The sequence below is a fragment of the Trichechus manatus genome, unplaced genomic scaffold, assembly GCF_000243295.1.
Source record: "Trichechus manatus latirostris isolate Lorelei unplaced genomic scaffold, TriManLat1.0 scaffold00057, whole genome shotgun sequence".
NCBI lineage: Eukaryota > Metazoa > Chordata > Mammalia > Sirenia > Trichechidae > Trichechus > Trichechus manatus.
Window position 1 is genome coordinate 14617317 of NW_004443993.1, and position 17063 is coordinate 14634379.

Here is a 17063-nt window from a genome sequence, read left to right on the forward strand (position 1 = left end):
CGGTTCTGGGGGAAGGTCCTCGTCCCTTTGAGCTTCTGCTCCTGGGTGATCTTCATGTGGCTTGGTGTCTCTCTTCCCCCATCTCTGCTCTCTTGCTTGCTTGTTCAATCTCTTTTATATCTCAGAAAAGATTGATTCAAGACACACCCAACACTAATCCTGCCTCATTAACATAACAAAGCCATCACATTTCCAAATGGGATTATAACCTCAAGCATACATATTAGGATTTACAACACATATTTTGGAGGGTCATAATTCACTCCATAACAGGCATCATGCTTGGTAAAGTAGAGGGTCAGCAAAAAAGAGGAAGACGCTCAATGAGACAGATTGACACAGTGGCTGCAACAACGGGCTCAAACATAGCAAGGATCGTGAGGATGGCGCAGGACTGGGCAATATTTCATTCTGCTGTGCGTGGGGTCACTCTGAGTCGGAACCAACTTGATGGCACCCAACAACAACAAATATTCCACTGTGTGGATGGACCACATTTTGTTTATCCATTGATTCGCTGACGAACACTTGGATTGTTTCTACCTTTGCCAATGGTGATTCATGCTGTTATGAAAATTCGCTTACAAGTTTTTGTTTGAACACCTCTTTTCAATTTTGGGGGGCATACACGTAGACGCTGGGCTGTGCGGTAATTCTATGTTTAAGGATTTGAGGAACCACCAAACAGGATTTTCTTTAATTGAAATTTTTACTGAGATCATTGTAGATTCACACGCTGTTGTAAGGAACAGTACTGAGAGATTCCCTGCACACTCTGCTCAGCTTGCCCCAGGGGCTAACGTTGTACAAAACTATGGACGTTGGCGGTGTTGTTGCTGGTAGGTGCCGTGGGGTTGGTTCTGACTCACGGCGACCCTACGCACCACAGAACAAAACCCCACCCGGTCCCGCGCCATCCTCACAAGCCTTGTTATACTCGAGCCCATTGTTGCAGCCACTGCGTCAATCCATCTCTTTGAGGGTCTTCCTCTTTTTCGCCGACCCTCTACTTTACCAAACATGATGTCCTTCTCCAGGGACTGGTCCCTCCTGATAACATGTCATTGACATTGGTACAACCCATCAATCTTATTCAGATTGCCCCAGTGTTACTTGTAGTCATGTGTGCTTGTGTGTGTGAGTGTAGTTCTACACAATTTGATCCCGTGTCGATCCATGTGTTCATCATCACAGTCACGATACTGAACATTTCCATTGCCACAAAGACCCTCAGGTCGCCATTTTATGAACACCACACCCCCCTCCCTCCCACCTGCCCCCATCCATCCCTAACCCCTGGCAACCACTAATCTGTCCTCCATTTTTAAAAGGCTATTATTTCCAAAGTGTTCTCTAAATGGAATCATTTAGATCATGGGGTTGACTTTTTTGCTCAGCCTGATTCCCACCACTTGTCTGTCATTTTGTTGTACTGTGGTGGCTTGGGTGTTGCTGTGATGCTGGAAGCTTTGCCACCAGTATTTCAAATACCAGCAGGGTCACCCACGGTGGACAGTTTTCAGCAGAGCTTCCAGAGTAAGACAGACTAAGAAGGACCTGGCAGTCTACTTCTGAGAAAACTGGCCAGTGAAAACCTTATGAATAGCAGCAGACCATTGTCTGATATAGTGCGGGAAGATGAGCCCCCCAGGTTGGAAGGCACTCAAAAGATGACTGGGAAGAGCTGCCTCCTCAAAGTAGAGTTGACCTTAATGATGTGGATGGAGTCAAGCTTTGGCAAAAAATAAGGCTCCAGGAATTGAAGGAATACCAGTTAACAACCATCAACAACCTGTGATATGCAGATGACACCAACTTGCTTGCTGAAAGTGAAGAGGACTTGAAGCACTTACTGATGAAGATCAAAGACCACAGCCTTCAGTATGGATTACACCTCAACATCAAGAAAACAAAAATCCTCACGACTGGACCAATAAGCAAAATCATGATAAATGGAGAAAAGATTGACGTTGTCAAGGATTTCATTTTACTTGGATCCACAATCAACACCCATGGAAGCAGCAGTCAAGAAATCAAAAGATACATTGCATTGGGCAAATCTGCTGCAAAAGACCTCTTTAAAGTGTTGAAAAGCAAAGATGTCACTTTGAGGACTAAGGTGCGCCTGACCCAAGCCAGGGTGTTTTCAGTTGCTTCATATGCATGTGAGTGCTGGACACTGAATAAGCAAGACTGAAGAAGAATTGACCCCTTTGAATTATGGTGTTGGCGAAGAATATTGAATATACCACGGACTGCCAGAAGAACGAACGAATCTGTCTTGGAAGAAGTACAGCCAGAACGCTCCTTAGAATCAAGGATGGTGAGACTGCATCTCACATACTTCGGACATGTTATCAGGAGGGATCAGTCCCTGGAGAAGGATATTTATGCTTAGTAAAGTAGAGGGTCAGCGAAAAAGAGGAAGCCCCTCAAGGAGATGGACTGACACAGTGGCTGCAACAATGGGCTCAAGCATAACAAAGATTGTGAGGATGGTGCAGGACTGGGCAGTGTTTCGTTCTGTTGTACACGGGGTCGCTATGAGTTGGAATTGACTCCACAGCACTTAACAACAATTCCCTGGAGACATCAGCATTTTTAAAACTCCAAGGTAAAGCCAGGGTTGACTTACCGACAGACCCCGCCTTTTATTCCTGCACTTTGTTTGTTGAGGAAATCCGCGTGCCTCAGTTTCCTCATCTGTAAAATAGGGAGAGGAAGAGCCCTGGGTTAGATGCTTGTATATAGCCAGGGCCTGGACCCTGTGGAGCTTTGTGAGGTCACAAACGGTTCCCATGGCAGCAACCAATCGTACCTGCCTGTGCTGCTACTGCCTTGGCCCCGCCTTTCTTTCTCGTGATTGGACGAGGTGTCGTGTCACATGCTTTGACTAACCAATAAGGACGTGGTCCAGAGGGTGCAGCTGAGTTTCAGGTTGGGCCAAAGGGTAAATTACCACATGGAAACTTTTGTGAGAAGCCAAGTTTTCCCTCATTCCACACAGTTAAAGATGCCCTTAGCGGTTTGTTCCTAAAAGAAAGAAAAAAACCACACAAAGGTTCTGGCCAGGGCTGGGGTGGATTCATTGCTATGTCTTGAAGCTCCAGTAATTTTATTTCTGGGTGCACACAGTTAACCTCTCTGAAGAGGATTCCAGAAACTTTCAGTGCGAGGGCGGTGTGGGCGGCCTGGGAGGTTACAAAATTAATACATTCTGTAGAGTTGGTTTATTTTTAATGAGCCGCCATTGTGGGCCCAGGGCGTGGGTGATTCTCACAGATTGTTGCTGTCCTGACGCCCACAAACAGATGGAAATAAACATTCTAGGTAGGTCATTTTGCAAGATACATAGTAAGCACGCTGGAGATGTTGGTCTTCCCCTCCTCCTCATCCCCAAATGGTATCTGGGTAGAAATGAAGCTGAGTCGTTTACTTGTTCGGGCATTTATATTAGTTATCTATTGCTGTATAACACATCACCCCTAAACTTAGTGACTTCAAGTAACAATACACACTTATTTCTCATAGTTCCTGAGGGTCAGGAATTAGGCAGTAGCTGAGCTGGGTGGTCTTGGCTTGGGGTCTCTCATGAGGCTGCAGTCAAGATGGTGGCCAGGGCAGCAGCATCTGAAGGTTTGACTGGAGCTGGAGGAGCTGCTTCCAAGATGGCTCCCTCACGTGGCTGTTGGCTGGAGGCGTCAGTTCCTCTCCATGTGGACGGCTCCAAAGAGCTGCTTGAGTCTCCTCACAACATGGCGGCTGGCTTTCCCCAGAGCACGTGATCAGGAGAGAGCAAGGAGGAAGCCCTGGTACCTTTTAAGACCTGGTCTCAGAGATCACACACCGTCACTTCTGACATTCTATTGATTACACGAGAGGAGAGCTTGTGTCATTTGTAACCAAAAGATCATGATGCCACCAATTGGTAGATAAACATAATGCAGTCCACCCACACAATGGAATACTGTTTTTGTTAAGTGCCACCGAATCGGTTCCAACTCATAGTGATCCCACGTACAACACGACACTGCCCGGTCCTGCGTCATCCTCACAATTGTCGCTGTGCTTGAGCCCATCGTTGCAGCCACAACATCTCATCTGTCAGTTAGTCGTACTGTGGGGGCTTGTGTGTTGCTGTGATGCTGGAAGGTCTGTCCCCCGTATTTCAAATACCAGCATGGTCACTGTCTTAGTCATCTAGTGCTGCTATAACAGCAATACCACAAGTGGATGGTTTTAACAAAGAGAAGTTTACTTCCTTGCAGTAAAGTAGCTAAAAGTCCAAATTCAGGGTGTCAGCTCCAGGGGAAGGCTTTCTCTCTCTGTCAGCCTTCTCATCATTGTTCCCCCAGACTAGGAGCTTCTCCACGCAGGGACCCTGGGTCCAAAGGACGCGCTCTGCTCCTGGCACTGCTTTCTTGGTGATATGAGGTCCCCCTGTCTGCTCACTTTTCCGTTTTATATCTCAAGAGATTGCCTCAGGGCACAATCCAATCTTGTAGATTGAGTCCCGCCTTACTAACACAACTGCCACCCATCCTCCCTCATTAACATCATAGAGGCAGGATTTACAACATACAGGAAAATCACACAGTACCAGGAATCATGGCCCAGACAAACTGATATACACATTTTTGGGGGGACATAATTCAAACCATGACAGTCCCCCATGGTGACAGTTTTCCAGCAGAGCTTCCAGATTAAGACAGACTAGGAAGAAGGACCTGGAAGGCTACTTCTAAAAAAATTGGCCAGTGAAAGTGGAATATTACTCAGCCATGAAAAGGAATGAAACCCTAATAGATGTACAACATGGATGAACCTCAAAAACACGCTCAGTGAATAAGCCAGACATAAAAGGCCGCATAGTGTCTGATTCCATCGATACAAAATGTCTAGAATAGGGAAATCCGTAGAGACAGGAGTGGATTAGTGGTTGCCTAGGGAGTGTGCTAGGGAGGAATGACTGCTTGATGGGTATGAAGTGTTCTCTGGGCTGACGGAATGTTCTGGAACTAGATAGAGGCAGTGGCTGCACAAGACTGAATTGTGCACTTTAAAATGGTTACTTGTACGTGTGTGAATTTCACCTCAGTAATTTTTAAAAAATTGTTAAGCACTCCGCTGCTAACTGAAAGATTGGCGGTTCGAACCCACCAGCTGCTCCATGGGAGAAAGATGTGGCAGTTTGCTTCTGTAACGATTAAAACCAAATAACTCACTGTTGTTGAGTCGATTCCGACTCACAGCGACCCTATAGGACAGAGTAGAACTACCCCATGGGGTTTCCAAGGGGCGGCTGGTGGATTCACAGCCGAGCTCTTAGCCACCACACCACCGGGGCTCCTCTGTAAAGATTACAGCCTTAGAAACCCTATGGGATTCCCTATGGGGCAGTTCTACTCTGTCCTATAGGGTCGCCATGAGTGGGAATCGACTCAACAGCAACGGGTTAATTTAGAAAGAGATCAAGATGCTCATGTGAGTGTTTACCTTCCGCTCCCACTGGTCCTCTCCTGCTCACACTCCCTTTCCCCCAGTTCCCCGGGGGGTCTTCAGGCCCCTGCATTTCGCACAGAACAGCAGCTCTTCTGCTCCCACACCTGGCCATGCCAAGGCACGCGGCCTCTGACCTCCGGGCTCCACCAGCCCCTGTGGCCACCCGTCCCACATCTGCTGTTTTCGCCAATCGGACACTGAGCGCCTTGTCCCCTCGGGCCCTCCGTTCCCAGCACCTAAGGTCAGCTTCTCGTGCTCCAGTCGCTTCAGGAGAAGGAAGCGGGTGGAGCTGCGTCCTTGGGGACGGAAATGCACTTAGACAGCAAAGAAACATCTGGGTGTGATCCCCGCTCACACTGTAGGCCAGAATAAATTCCTGTGGGTCAGAGGGCGTAAACCGGGGGGACCCTCCAGCTTCTGAGGCTGTCCTCCTCTCTTCTCCCCACTCAGTGTGCGGATTTTAAACGTGGGAGGGGCACAGCCAGGTGGCCTTTACCTGCCCCAGGAACCGGGGGCACCAGGGACTTCAGGTTTACGTCTCAGGCTGCAATTTCTCACAAGGAGACTGTGTCCATATTTCACTTCCAGAACTGACAGTGAATAGTGCAACAGCAAGAAAGAGCAAGACCCTCGATGAGATGGACTGACACAGTGGCTGCAACAATGGGCTCAAGTGTAACAAGGATTGTGAGGATGGCGCAGGACTGGGCGGGGTTTCGTTCTGTTGTACACGGGGTCGCTATGGGTCGGAAATGACTTGAGGGCACTTGACAACCACAACAGAGAAAGGGCTGCGGGCGGGGCATGTCCCCGCGGGGAGGGACTCTCGGACATGGCCCCCATCTGAGCTGAGCCAGTGCCCCGCCTGCTGGTGGGTGTCCCAGGACACGGGGTCCTTGGCAGAGCTGGGAAGGGTTACCCAAGCGAGGCTGGGCACTGCGTTCTGGCGGGGGGACGCTCCCACCTCGCCCCAGCCCCGCCGGACACAGCGCGGACCTCGGGTGAGGGACACCAGGAACTGAGGGACGCGTGTGCAGAGCCCTGCGTGGGCGCCGCGCCCTCGGCTTCTCACAGGGTGGGCGTTTTCCATGTTCGCGGTTGTTTCAGATGACAGCAGAAATATGCTTTGGGAAATTAAACGTTACATCTGTAAAGATTCCTGTTCAGATTTCTAAAGCAGGCTCTCTCTTCCCCACGGCACTGCTGACACGGGGGCCGGATCCTTCTCTGGGGCGGGCGATCCTGTGCACTGCAGGGCGCTGAGCAGCATCCCTGGCCTCCACCCACTCCATGCCAGCAGCACTTCCCTCCCCAGCTGGGACACCCACAAATGTCCCCAGACATCGCCAAGTGTCCCCTGAGGGCAGAACCGCCCCCACTGAGAATACTACCTCAAAGAGTAAGAGCACTCTTAAAACCACCACAAAGTTACAGACTTTAAAAAATCCAACAATAGTTTCTTAAGTATCAACAAACGTCCCTTTGCCCACTTTTTCATGGATGCCCGCCGTATACACACACCCACACACAGATACATTTTTTGGACAGGTGGGATCAACATTTTTTTTTTTAAGCGGCCCATACATCACAAGCCACTTGCCCCCCCATCACGATAAGTTCTCTGGTGTTCCAAGAGAGGCCAACCACAGGATACAGAGCCAAGATGTCTTTAATGAAAAACCAACAAGGCAGGACAAAAGCCTGAGTTGAACAGCCATGCCACAAGGCAAGGACCCAGCCCCCCATGCCCCTGCACGTCCCCCAAGGACACCCCCTCTGGGGGAGCCACAGGAAGAGGAATGGTGCCTGGGTCCCTGGCACTGTCAGGCAGAGGTCCGCTCTGACCCTCAGGATCAGGCAGAGGTCCACTCCGACCCTCAGGGCCACTAGATGCTCTGAAGCATGCAAAGAGCATGGTGAAGGCGCTGGCGGGTGGTTGGGGTGCAACCGTGGCTCCGAAGGACGCCCAGCGGGTAGGAGGTGCCGGGCCGGCCCTGTTCCCAGAGAGTAAGCAGCAGGTCCTCACCCTCGCCGCTCAGCACCAGCTGAGCCTGCTCACCACTGCAGCTGACCTGCCGAAGGGTGAGAGCCAAGGTCAAGGGAACGAGGCTCCCCCAGGCTGCCCCGGCCCTGGCCCTTCAAGGGGAAGGACAAGAGGTCCCTGGACGGCAAGGTGGGGCTTTGTACCTGCCTCACCTATAAGTGCTCAGAGCCCAGAGCTAAGAGCTCAGCTCTGCAGAAGGGGAAACTGAGCCTCGGACGAGGACTGCCCGCCCACAGCCACCCCGTGTGACCCCCACACCTTTACAGTAACTCTGCAGCCTTGGGGATACCTCTCTCCCTCTCTGAGGGCTGTTGTCAGTGCCGTCCGCTCCATTCCGACCCATAGCGACCCCATGTGGCAGAGTAGAACCGCTCCATAGGGTTTCCTAGGCTGCAGTCTTCACTGAGGGATCCCTGGTGGTGCAGTGATTAAGTGCTCTGCTGCTAACAAAACAGTCAGCAGTTTGAACCCATCCAGCGGTTCTGCTGGAGAAAGACCTGGCAATCTGCTTCCACAAAGATGGCAGCCTTGGAAACCCTATGGGGCAGTTCTACTCTGTCCTACAGGGTCACTAGGAGTCGGAATCGACTTGACGGCAATGGGTTAATCTTTACGGAAACAGATCACCAGGCCTTTCTTCTGCAGCAATACTGGGTGGGTTCAAACCCCCGACCTTTCAGTTAGCAGCCTAGCGTTTAACTGTTGTGCCACCAGGTCCCTCTCTAAGTATCAAATTCCCCAGTTTTCACATAGGGCCGTCTGTAAGCCTTTCTCTCTAACTTATGGCCACCCCAGCCCAGCTCAGGGCGAGCGTACGACCAAACCCCTACACCCTAGCTAGAACGTAGATTTTTGCTTTGACTGCAAAGACAACAAAAAAATAAGGACCGTGTTTTATAAGATAGCTCTTGACATACATTTTAGGACTGGTTGAGACTTCTCGGAAACCCTCAAAGCTGCTTAGGAAACACTGAACCTAAAAATGATTTTCCACCGAAATTGCATTTTTACAGGCGCTAAATTTAACCACGCCGCAAGAGGGGTGAAAACGAGACCTTGCTGTCATTTCAACATGCTTTCATTGGGCTTTGGCGGGGTTTGGCTTTCGGAGTTAACACCTTTTTTCTTTCTCAGGAGTCCAGGTCTCCTGGGGCTTCTGCAAAGCTGGCCACATAATAATCCGAGAGGGACCCGGCAGCCCCCCCACCTGTCCCCTCACCTGCACCGTCCCGTTGCCACCCCACCTGTCCCCTCACCTGCACTGTCCCATTGCTGAAAAGGAGCATCGAGGCCTGATCGAACACCAGGAAACGCAGGAGGCAGAGGCTGGGCCCAGCGGGTGGTGCAGGTGCAGGCAGGGTCCCCTCCTGTGGGCAGACCCAGCCGCGCGGTGCTCAGGGCCATGGTGTCACCAGCCGCCCAGCCCCGTCCACCCCGCCGGCCTCACCTCCCGCAGCTGCAGGTGACGGGTGAAGAGACGCAAGACAGCCAGCTTGGCGCCCAGTGCACCGGGCACATCCCTCAGCGCGAACATCTCCAGCTTCCCGCGGTCGGACGCGTAGCAGACCTGGCTGGACAGAGAGAGCCCAGCGGGCAGTCAGCTGTCAGGCTCTGTCCCGGGCCCCCGCGCCCGTGGACATCGTCCCACCCAGCCCACCCGCTCAAACCTTGCCTTAAAGAGCACCTCTCCTCTGACGCCTGTGAAGGGCTGAATTGCGTGCCCTCAGATATGTATTCGAGTCCCTAGTGGTGCAAATGGTTAAGCGCTCCACTGCTAGCGGAAAGGTTGGCAGTTCAAACCCAGCCAGCGGCACCTCAGAAGAAAGGCCTAGCGATCTACTTCCAAAAGGTCACACAGCCTTGAAAACCCTATGGAGCAGTTCTACTCTGCACACATGGGGCCGCCATGAGTTGGAATCGATTTGTCAGCAGCTAACAACAAAGGAACCCCTGGTGGCCCAGGGGTTAAGAGCTGCGGCTGCGAACCAAAAGGTCAGCAGTTCGATCCACCAGGCGCTCCTTGGAAACTGTATGGGGCAGTTCTGCTCTGTCCTACAGGGTCGCTGGGAGTCAGAATCGACTCCATGGCAGCAGGCTTTTGTTTTGTTTTTTTTTAATAACAACAAAATACGTATTGAAGTCTTGGCCCCTGTGCCTGTAAATATGACCCTGTTTGGAAATAGGGTTTTTCTTCTGTTATGTTAATGAGGTCAGCCCAGTGTAGGGTGGGGCCTAACCCTGATCCCTTCTGAGTTATCAAAAGAGCAGAATAGACGCAGAGACACACACAGGGGGCGGGGGTGGGTGGAAGACGCCATATGAGGACCCATCTACAAGACAAGGAACTAGTGGGGTTACCAACCAAGAAGCGCACCCCCACCCCCGCAGAGCCAGTGCCCTGAGTTCTGACCTCTGCTGTTGTTAATTGCTGTCTCGTCAATTCTGACTCACCGCGACCCCATGTGACAGAGTAGAACTGCCTGGTAAGCTTTTCATGGCTGAAACAACGTATCGGCATTGGGCAAATCTGCTGCAAAAGACCTCTTTAAAGTGTTAACAAGTAAAGATGTCCCTTTGAGGACTCAGGTGCGCCTGACCGAAGCCCTGGTGTTTTAAATCGCCTCATATGCATGTGAAAGCTGGACAATGAATAAGGAAGACCAAAGAATTGACACCTTTGAATTATGGTGCTGGCAAAGAGTACTGAATATACCATGGGCTGTCAGAAGGACATGGAGCCCTGGTGGCCCAGTGGTTAAGAGCTCGGCTGCTAACCAAAAGGTCGGCAGTTTAAATCCACCAGCCACTCCTTGGAAACCCTATGGGGCAGTTCTCCTCTGTCTTCTTGGGTCGCTACGAGTCGGAATTGACGGTGACAGGTTTGCCCAGAAGAATGAACAAATCTGTCTTGGAAGAAGTACAGCCAGGATGCTCCTTAGAATGGAGGATGGTGAGACTTCATCTCACGTACTTTGGACATGTTATCGGGAGGGACCCGTCCCTGGAGAAGGACATCACGCTTGGTAAATTGGAGGGTCAGCAGAAAACAGGAAATCTGTCAATGAGATGGATTGACACAGTGGCTGCAACAATGGGCTCAAGCATAACAAGGATTGTGAGGGTGGCGCAGGACCGGGCGGTGTTCCGTTCTGCTGTACACGGGGTCGCCGTGGGTCAGAACCGACTCAACGGCACCTAACAACAACCCCCAGCCCTTTTCGGAAGCAGATCGCCAGGCCTGTCTTCCCAGGTGTCTTTGGGTGGGTTCGAACAGCCAACCTTTCGGCTAGCAGTCGAGCGCTTAACCATTTGCGCCACCCAGCTACTTCTGGCCTCCAAAACTGTGAGAAAATAAATACCTGTTCTTGAAAGCCACCCACTTGTGGTGTATTTTGTTACAGCAGCCCTAAGAAACTATGACCCACCCCCGTCCCCTCCCCCGTGCTTGAATCTGAACTTGGCCTCACCCCTGGACTCCAGACCCATGGAGCCAGCCCTCGACTCAGCGTCTCATCTGAGACATCGCTGCCTGTCAACTTCAGCCTGTCTGTACTGAGGTCCCGATCAGCCCCAAGCCACCCTTCTGCCATCTTCCCATCTCGGCGGACGGTTGCTGCATCCTTCCTGCCTTCAAATGAAGTCCACCATCCGGCCCCCACCCAGGCCTCCACGGCGACCGCTCTGACCCTCCAGTGGCCTGCAGGGACTATAGCGTCAAGTCCTCCTGTCTCCCCACACTCACTCCAGCTTCCTTGCTGTTCCTCAAAACTGCAAGTCTCGGTCCTGCCTCAGGGCCCTTGCATGAGCTGTTCCCTGTGGCTGCAACGCTGTGCCTGATGGCCTCCTTCTTGTTATCCATGTCTAGCCTGAACATCACCTCCTCCAAGAGGCCTTCCCCAAGCATGTCATCAGGAGTCACCTCCCCTCCCTATCTGCCACCTCACCTTCTTCATGTTCCTTCAGAAAAGTGCTACCTGAAATCAACTTAGTGATTCATTTGTTTAGCATTGTCTCTTCCACCAGGCAGTGAAGGTGCACACAGTAGGTGCTTACTAAACAGTTGAGGAATGAAGGAGGGAAGGTGAGGGGACAGCAGCCTCACTACTTACCCCCCCGGGGGGTGCAGGGCCATGTGGGTGCCGTCCCGAAGCAGGACCCCGCTGCCTCCGTCTGACAGCTGGTAGCCAAAGCCATACTTGCTGGAATAATCCAACCACTTGGGGGCCCAGAGGAGGGGCCGCTGCTCTCCTGGGGGGTCCTGCACAGCTAGGCACAAAGATGAGGTGAGCTGAGCTGAAGGTGGGGGACCTACCAGCCCAGGCAGGGACTGGGGCAAGACTTAGTAGCTCTAATGGCAGGATTGCAGGCAGAGGGGATATCGAAAGAAGCCCAAAAAACAGATATCCAACTCTTGCCTTGCAGGGAAGTATTGGGGACCCTGGGATTATGAGGTGCTTCTGGAATGCTTGTCATACTATAAGTTTTGTTTAATTTTTATTTAAAAATTTTATTAAAAAAGGATTTTGATCAAAAGGGGGGAAATACAGAACAGAATTTCAAGTTCTCATGGAATCCAGACTTTCTGGAGCCACAGAGGCTGGATGAACCCCCAAAACCTGTTGCCCTGAGACCATCTTTAAATCTTAAATCAAAACTACCCCCTGAAGTCTTCTTTAAATCAAACAATAGTTTAGCTTACTTAGTAAAGAATGTCTTCTGCCTGGAGCATTGTGCTCTTTTAAGGACTATCTATATGGGGTGAAGAGCCCAGGGGGAGCAGTGGTTAAGAGCTGCGGCCAGCTACGGCTGCTAACCAAAAGGTCAGCAGTTTGAATCCACCAGCGGCTCCTTGGAAACCCTGTGGGGCAGTTCTACTCCGTCCTATAGGGTCACTATGAGTCAGAATCAACTGAACAGCAAGGGGTTTGGGTTTTTTTGAGTTATGTGGGATCAAATTGACAACAGCAACTTGAAAGGTCAGATAGGAAGCTTAGGGGGGCAGTGAGTATATGTTAATGGGGAGGAACAATTGGGAAAAGGAGAGTGAGGACGGCTGCCCAACTTGAAGAACCTGATCAATGTCACTGAACTGTACCTGGAGAAACTGTCGAATGGGTGTATGTTTTGCTGTGTGTATTTTCAATGACAAAATACAAAATACATTAAATTTTTAAAAATGATCTGAAAATAAACAAATTTTAAAAAAGTGCTCAAAGCCTCACAGGATCACCAGAACAGAAAAAGGACTTTGGCAGAAAAGCGCGTGACACTGAATAAAGTCCCCGCGTCCGTTTCTCTGCCGTGACAAACAGGCCATGGTGTTGAAAGACGCCCACAGGAGGGGAGGCTGGCTGAGGGGCAGACGGGGACTCTTTGCACGATCTTTGCCACTTTTCTACAAATCTAAAATTATTTTTTAATGGTTCTTAAAAATTGGGGAAAAAAATGGGCTTCAGGAAAACTTTAAAACGTGGGGCCTTCTTGGGCCCAGAGGCAAGGGAGGCTGGAAAAAAAGCGAAATGGGTTGTGGTGATAAAGAAAAGGTTTCAGGGATGGTGACCTCAGTCTGAGGTTCGGGGATCCCTCTCCGTGGAGCCCTGGGGGCACAGTGGTTAAGAGCTACCGCTGCTAACCAAAAGGCTGCCAGTTTGAATCCACCAGGCACTCCCTGGAAACCCTGTCAGGCAGTTCTACTCCATCCTATAGGGTCGCTATGAGTCGGAATTGACTCGACGGCAATGGGTTTTTTGGATTCTCCACGAGGGTGGGGGCAGGACGCTGTGGGCTGGTGGAGGTTTGGGGTCCTGGGCCTCGGGGACTGGGCTCCGTGTTGGCGAACATCTGATGTTGCCCATCCTCGCTCAGTTCCTCTCTGGCTCTCAAACAGGAAGGGATTAAGGACTTGAGAGACCCAGACCCTGAGGTACTCATGGTGCCCTTTAGCACCCCGCAACACATCGCCAGAAATAAAGATAAGAGCCATCGTTGTTGGGTGTCATCGAGCCGATTTTCGACTCTAGTGACCCCACGGGCCAGAGCAGAACGGCCCACAGCGTTTCCTAGGCTGTAATCTTTATGGGAGCAGATCACCACGTCTTTCTCCTGCATAGCCGCTGGGTGGGTTCGAACCGCCAACCTTTCGGTAAGCAGCCGAGCGCTTCACCGTTGTGCCACATGATCTCCTTACAGTCATTGAAAGGTAAGTGTGAAGAGGCCTCACAAAGCCCCAGATGGCACACAACGACCACCTCTATGCACTCTGACTACAGGAGGGGAAACTGAGGCACAGAAAGGTTAAGCACCTTGCCTGAGGTCCGGGTGCCTGGAAGCCTCCTCCCATTCTGCCACCTCCCCACCCCATATGGGACCCCCAGAAATGCCCAGGAGGAGCCTGGATGGGGATGGGGACAGCATTCCTGGGACATTCAGAGAGAGGAGACCCCCGAGGGCTGGGCGGGGCTCCTACCTGGGGGGCCAGCGTCCAGGCAGAGCTGCAGGCCACAGATGGCTGCCTCCACCTCCGGCGGCCGGCTCTCCTTGGACCCTGGGGAGACACATCAGTGCGGAGAGCAGAAAGGGAAGTGGGGCAGACAGGCCTGGGCTCCCACCGGCTGTCCGCGCCCAGGGAGTGTTACTTTCTACCCAGAAGGGAAGTGGGCAGACAGGCCTGGGCTCCCTCCGGCTATCCACTCCCAGGGAGATGTTACTTTCTACCCAGAAGGGTTCCTTACGGCACTCCCATTTTACAGGTGGGAAAACTGAGACCAGGAGAGGCGCTGTGACTCTTGAATGGCAAAGATCTGCTCACCCTTGGGGTCACACCTGAGGGTCCCTTGAGTGAGCAGCTGGATGGGAGCCTCAGGGCAGGGGGCCCCTCTCTCTGACAAGGAGGCCTGAGGAGAGAGTGAGGGGTGAGGAGTTGCCCAGCCCCCTGGAAGAGGCCTGAGGTGGGTGAGGGGCCCCAGACCCCCTGCAGCCCCTTCAGGAGACACCCGGCCCTCTCCCTTGCCCAGCCGTGCCCTGAGCCAATTCAGCGTACAGGAGGATGGGCTTCCGCTGGGATGTAGCCTTGGGGCACCTTAAAGGCATACAGTAGGTGCTCAATAAGTGGGCGTGGAATGAACAAATAGGTAGAATTAGGGTGGCGGGGTCCCGCCCTCAGGAAACCCCCAAGCCAGGGCACAGAGCTGGACACAGATGCATCCCACCCCATGGGTCCAGGGCTGGAGACCCCAGATGGTGTGGGGCCTCAGTCCAGGGGTTCAGGGAAGCCTGCATGGAGGAGGAGGTTCGGAGGTGGCCAGGGGTGTGCCCCAGGGCTCTTGGGAGAGGGATGCCCTGGGTACACCTGTCCACACCTGTCCACGTGGCCCTGGTTCCTCACCTCGCTGCTCCACTCCATGGGATCCGGCTCTGGACCCCCTTCTCCCGGTCCTGGGGTCTCTTTGGGAGTGAAGGGGCCTGGGGGAGGCACAAGGACACTTGGGAGCAGGGCCTGGGCCCCACATCCACCTCTGCCATGGGTGTGGGGACATTGTGGAGCAGGTGAGGGGTATGGCTAGGTGTGTGAGGGCTGGGACAGGTGTCAGGCAGGTAGAAGTAGGTGAGGGGCGTGGGCAGGTGAGGGGGAGCTGTAGGCAGGTATGGGGCAGGTATGGGCAGGTGAGAGCAAGTGCTGGGGGAGCGGGCGGAAGTGGACAGGTGAGGTACTCACAGGGTGGCCTGCACTGGGTCAGCAGCTGCTGGCCCACCTTCCGGAAGAGCCTGCCCAGGGGCTGGGCGATGACGAAGATGGGCGGGCTGTGGCAGGAGTGGGGGGGCAGCTGGGCTGGAGTGAAGCCCTGCAGAACGGGTGTCGGGGTCAGCACCAGGCTCGGGCCACCTGCTCCCAGCCCCGCTCCTGACACAGCTGGGGGCCCCGCCCCCTCCTAAGGAAAACATCGTGTCCGGGCCACATGGCACAGGGACTGCCCACCTGTGTGAAGAAATCATCCTGCAGCAGGTGGTCCAGGCTGGGCCGCTCAGCCGGGTTGGGCGCCAGGAGGCGGGCTATGAGGCTGCGAGCGTTGGGTGACAGGTGCGCGGGTTCGGGGTAGCGACCCTCGCGGATGTTTTGGTACATCTCCGACAGCGGTGCCGCCGTGAAGGGTGGGTCGCCAGTCAGCACCAAGTACCTGGGCCAGGGAGGGGGCAGAAACCCGGGTGCCTACTTGCATCTGTCCTGGGTGTTGTCCAGGGTTTGCTGGCGCCTACCTGTGCACACCTGGCCATACCCACCCACTCACCCTGACTCTGTACGTACCCTGCCTCCACATCCCATACCTGCCCACAGCTGCTCCCATTGGGCCACTCTGCTCGGGGATACCAGCACCTGTCTGTACACCTGCCTGCACCTGTCCTGTATCTGCATACACCTTTCCAGCTCTGTTTTCTACATGCTCATACCTGCCCACTTCTGCGTGTGCCTGACCCTTGTATATAATCCCACACGCCCTGGTCTACCTATGCAATTCCCACCTGCCCACATCTGCACTCAGCTGTGCACACCTGTCCTCCCTCACACACACAGCCCCATAGATGCCCTGTTCATACTTGCACAGTCGAATGATGGCAGGTGTGTGTTCCCACCTTCCCACACCTGCACACACCTGACTACACCTGTTCTGTTTATGCTCACATCTGCCCACCTCCTCATTCAACCTCCCCTGTACATACTTACACCTGCTCTGACCTGGCTGTATGTGCTCCCACCTGCCCGCACCTGGCCCCACCTGGCCCCACCTGGGCAGTCCCGCCCACCGTCCCCAGACCCAGGGATCCCAGGGCCCCACTCACATGACGCAGCCCAGAGCCCAGATGTCCGACTGGCAGGAGTGTCCATTCCTGGAGACCACCTCGGGGGCCAGGAAGTTGGGGGTCCCGCAGAGCACTCTGGGAAGGGGATAGTGGGGGGCTCAGGAGGGCTACTGCCCCATGTCAGACTCAGAGTCTCCCCTGTACCCACCCAGAGGGACTTCTCAGAGCCTCCCTGTCTCACCTGTGGCAGCGGCCCCCAGGGCCCACCCTGGCGGCCAGCCCCAGGTCCCCGATCTTCACCTCCATGTTCTTGTTCAGAAAGAAGTTACCTGCCATTGGGGTTGGGAATGGGAGTTGGGGGCAAAGGTGAAGCCGCACCCCGCTCCCCTCCCCCGATGGGTCCCCTCAGTGTCACTCACTGAGCTTCAGATCCCGGTGCACAATGCGCCGCTGGTGCAGATAATGCAGGCCACTGACCAGGCCCCGCAGGTAGTAGCGCACCTCAGGCTCCGTCAGGGTCTGCCGCGCCTTCAGCACGTGGGCCAAAGACTGCAGGTGATGGACACAGGTGAGCTCAGGTCAGGCGGGTACCGCGAGTTCAAGGGGCCCAAGAAGGAAAGGTAAGTTCAACTTGGCCAAGGTGGGCATGTCTGAGCGTGGAATGGACACAAATGGTGAGCTCAGATGGACACAGGTGAGCATGGGTGAGCTCAGATGGACA

General features: G+C 53.4%; 1 protein-coding gene across 1 annotated transcript in view; it reads right to left on the reverse strand.

The window, feature by feature from the left end:
* Positions 1 to 7388: 7388 nt before the first annotated feature.
* The window catches only part of PLK5 (polo like kinase 5 (inactive)), a 13972-nt gene continuing 4297 nt past the window's right edge, over positions 7389 to 17063 (reverse strand). The window contains 12 exon segments of the mRNA XM_004378510.1: positions 7389 to 7574; positions 8803 to 8913; positions 11656 to 11697; positions 11700 to 11812; positions 14013 to 14090; positions 14355 to 14439; positions 14931 to 15007; positions 15261 to 15387; positions 15522 to 15720; positions 16382 to 16477; positions 16584 to 16671; positions 16762 to 16891. Coding sequence (XP_004378567.1) covers positions 7389 to 7574; positions 8803 to 8913; positions 11656 to 11697; positions 11700 to 11812; positions 14013 to 14090; positions 14355 to 14439; positions 14931 to 15007; positions 15261 to 15387; positions 15522 to 15720; positions 16382 to 16477; positions 16584 to 16671; positions 16762 to 16891 — 1332 coding nt within the window.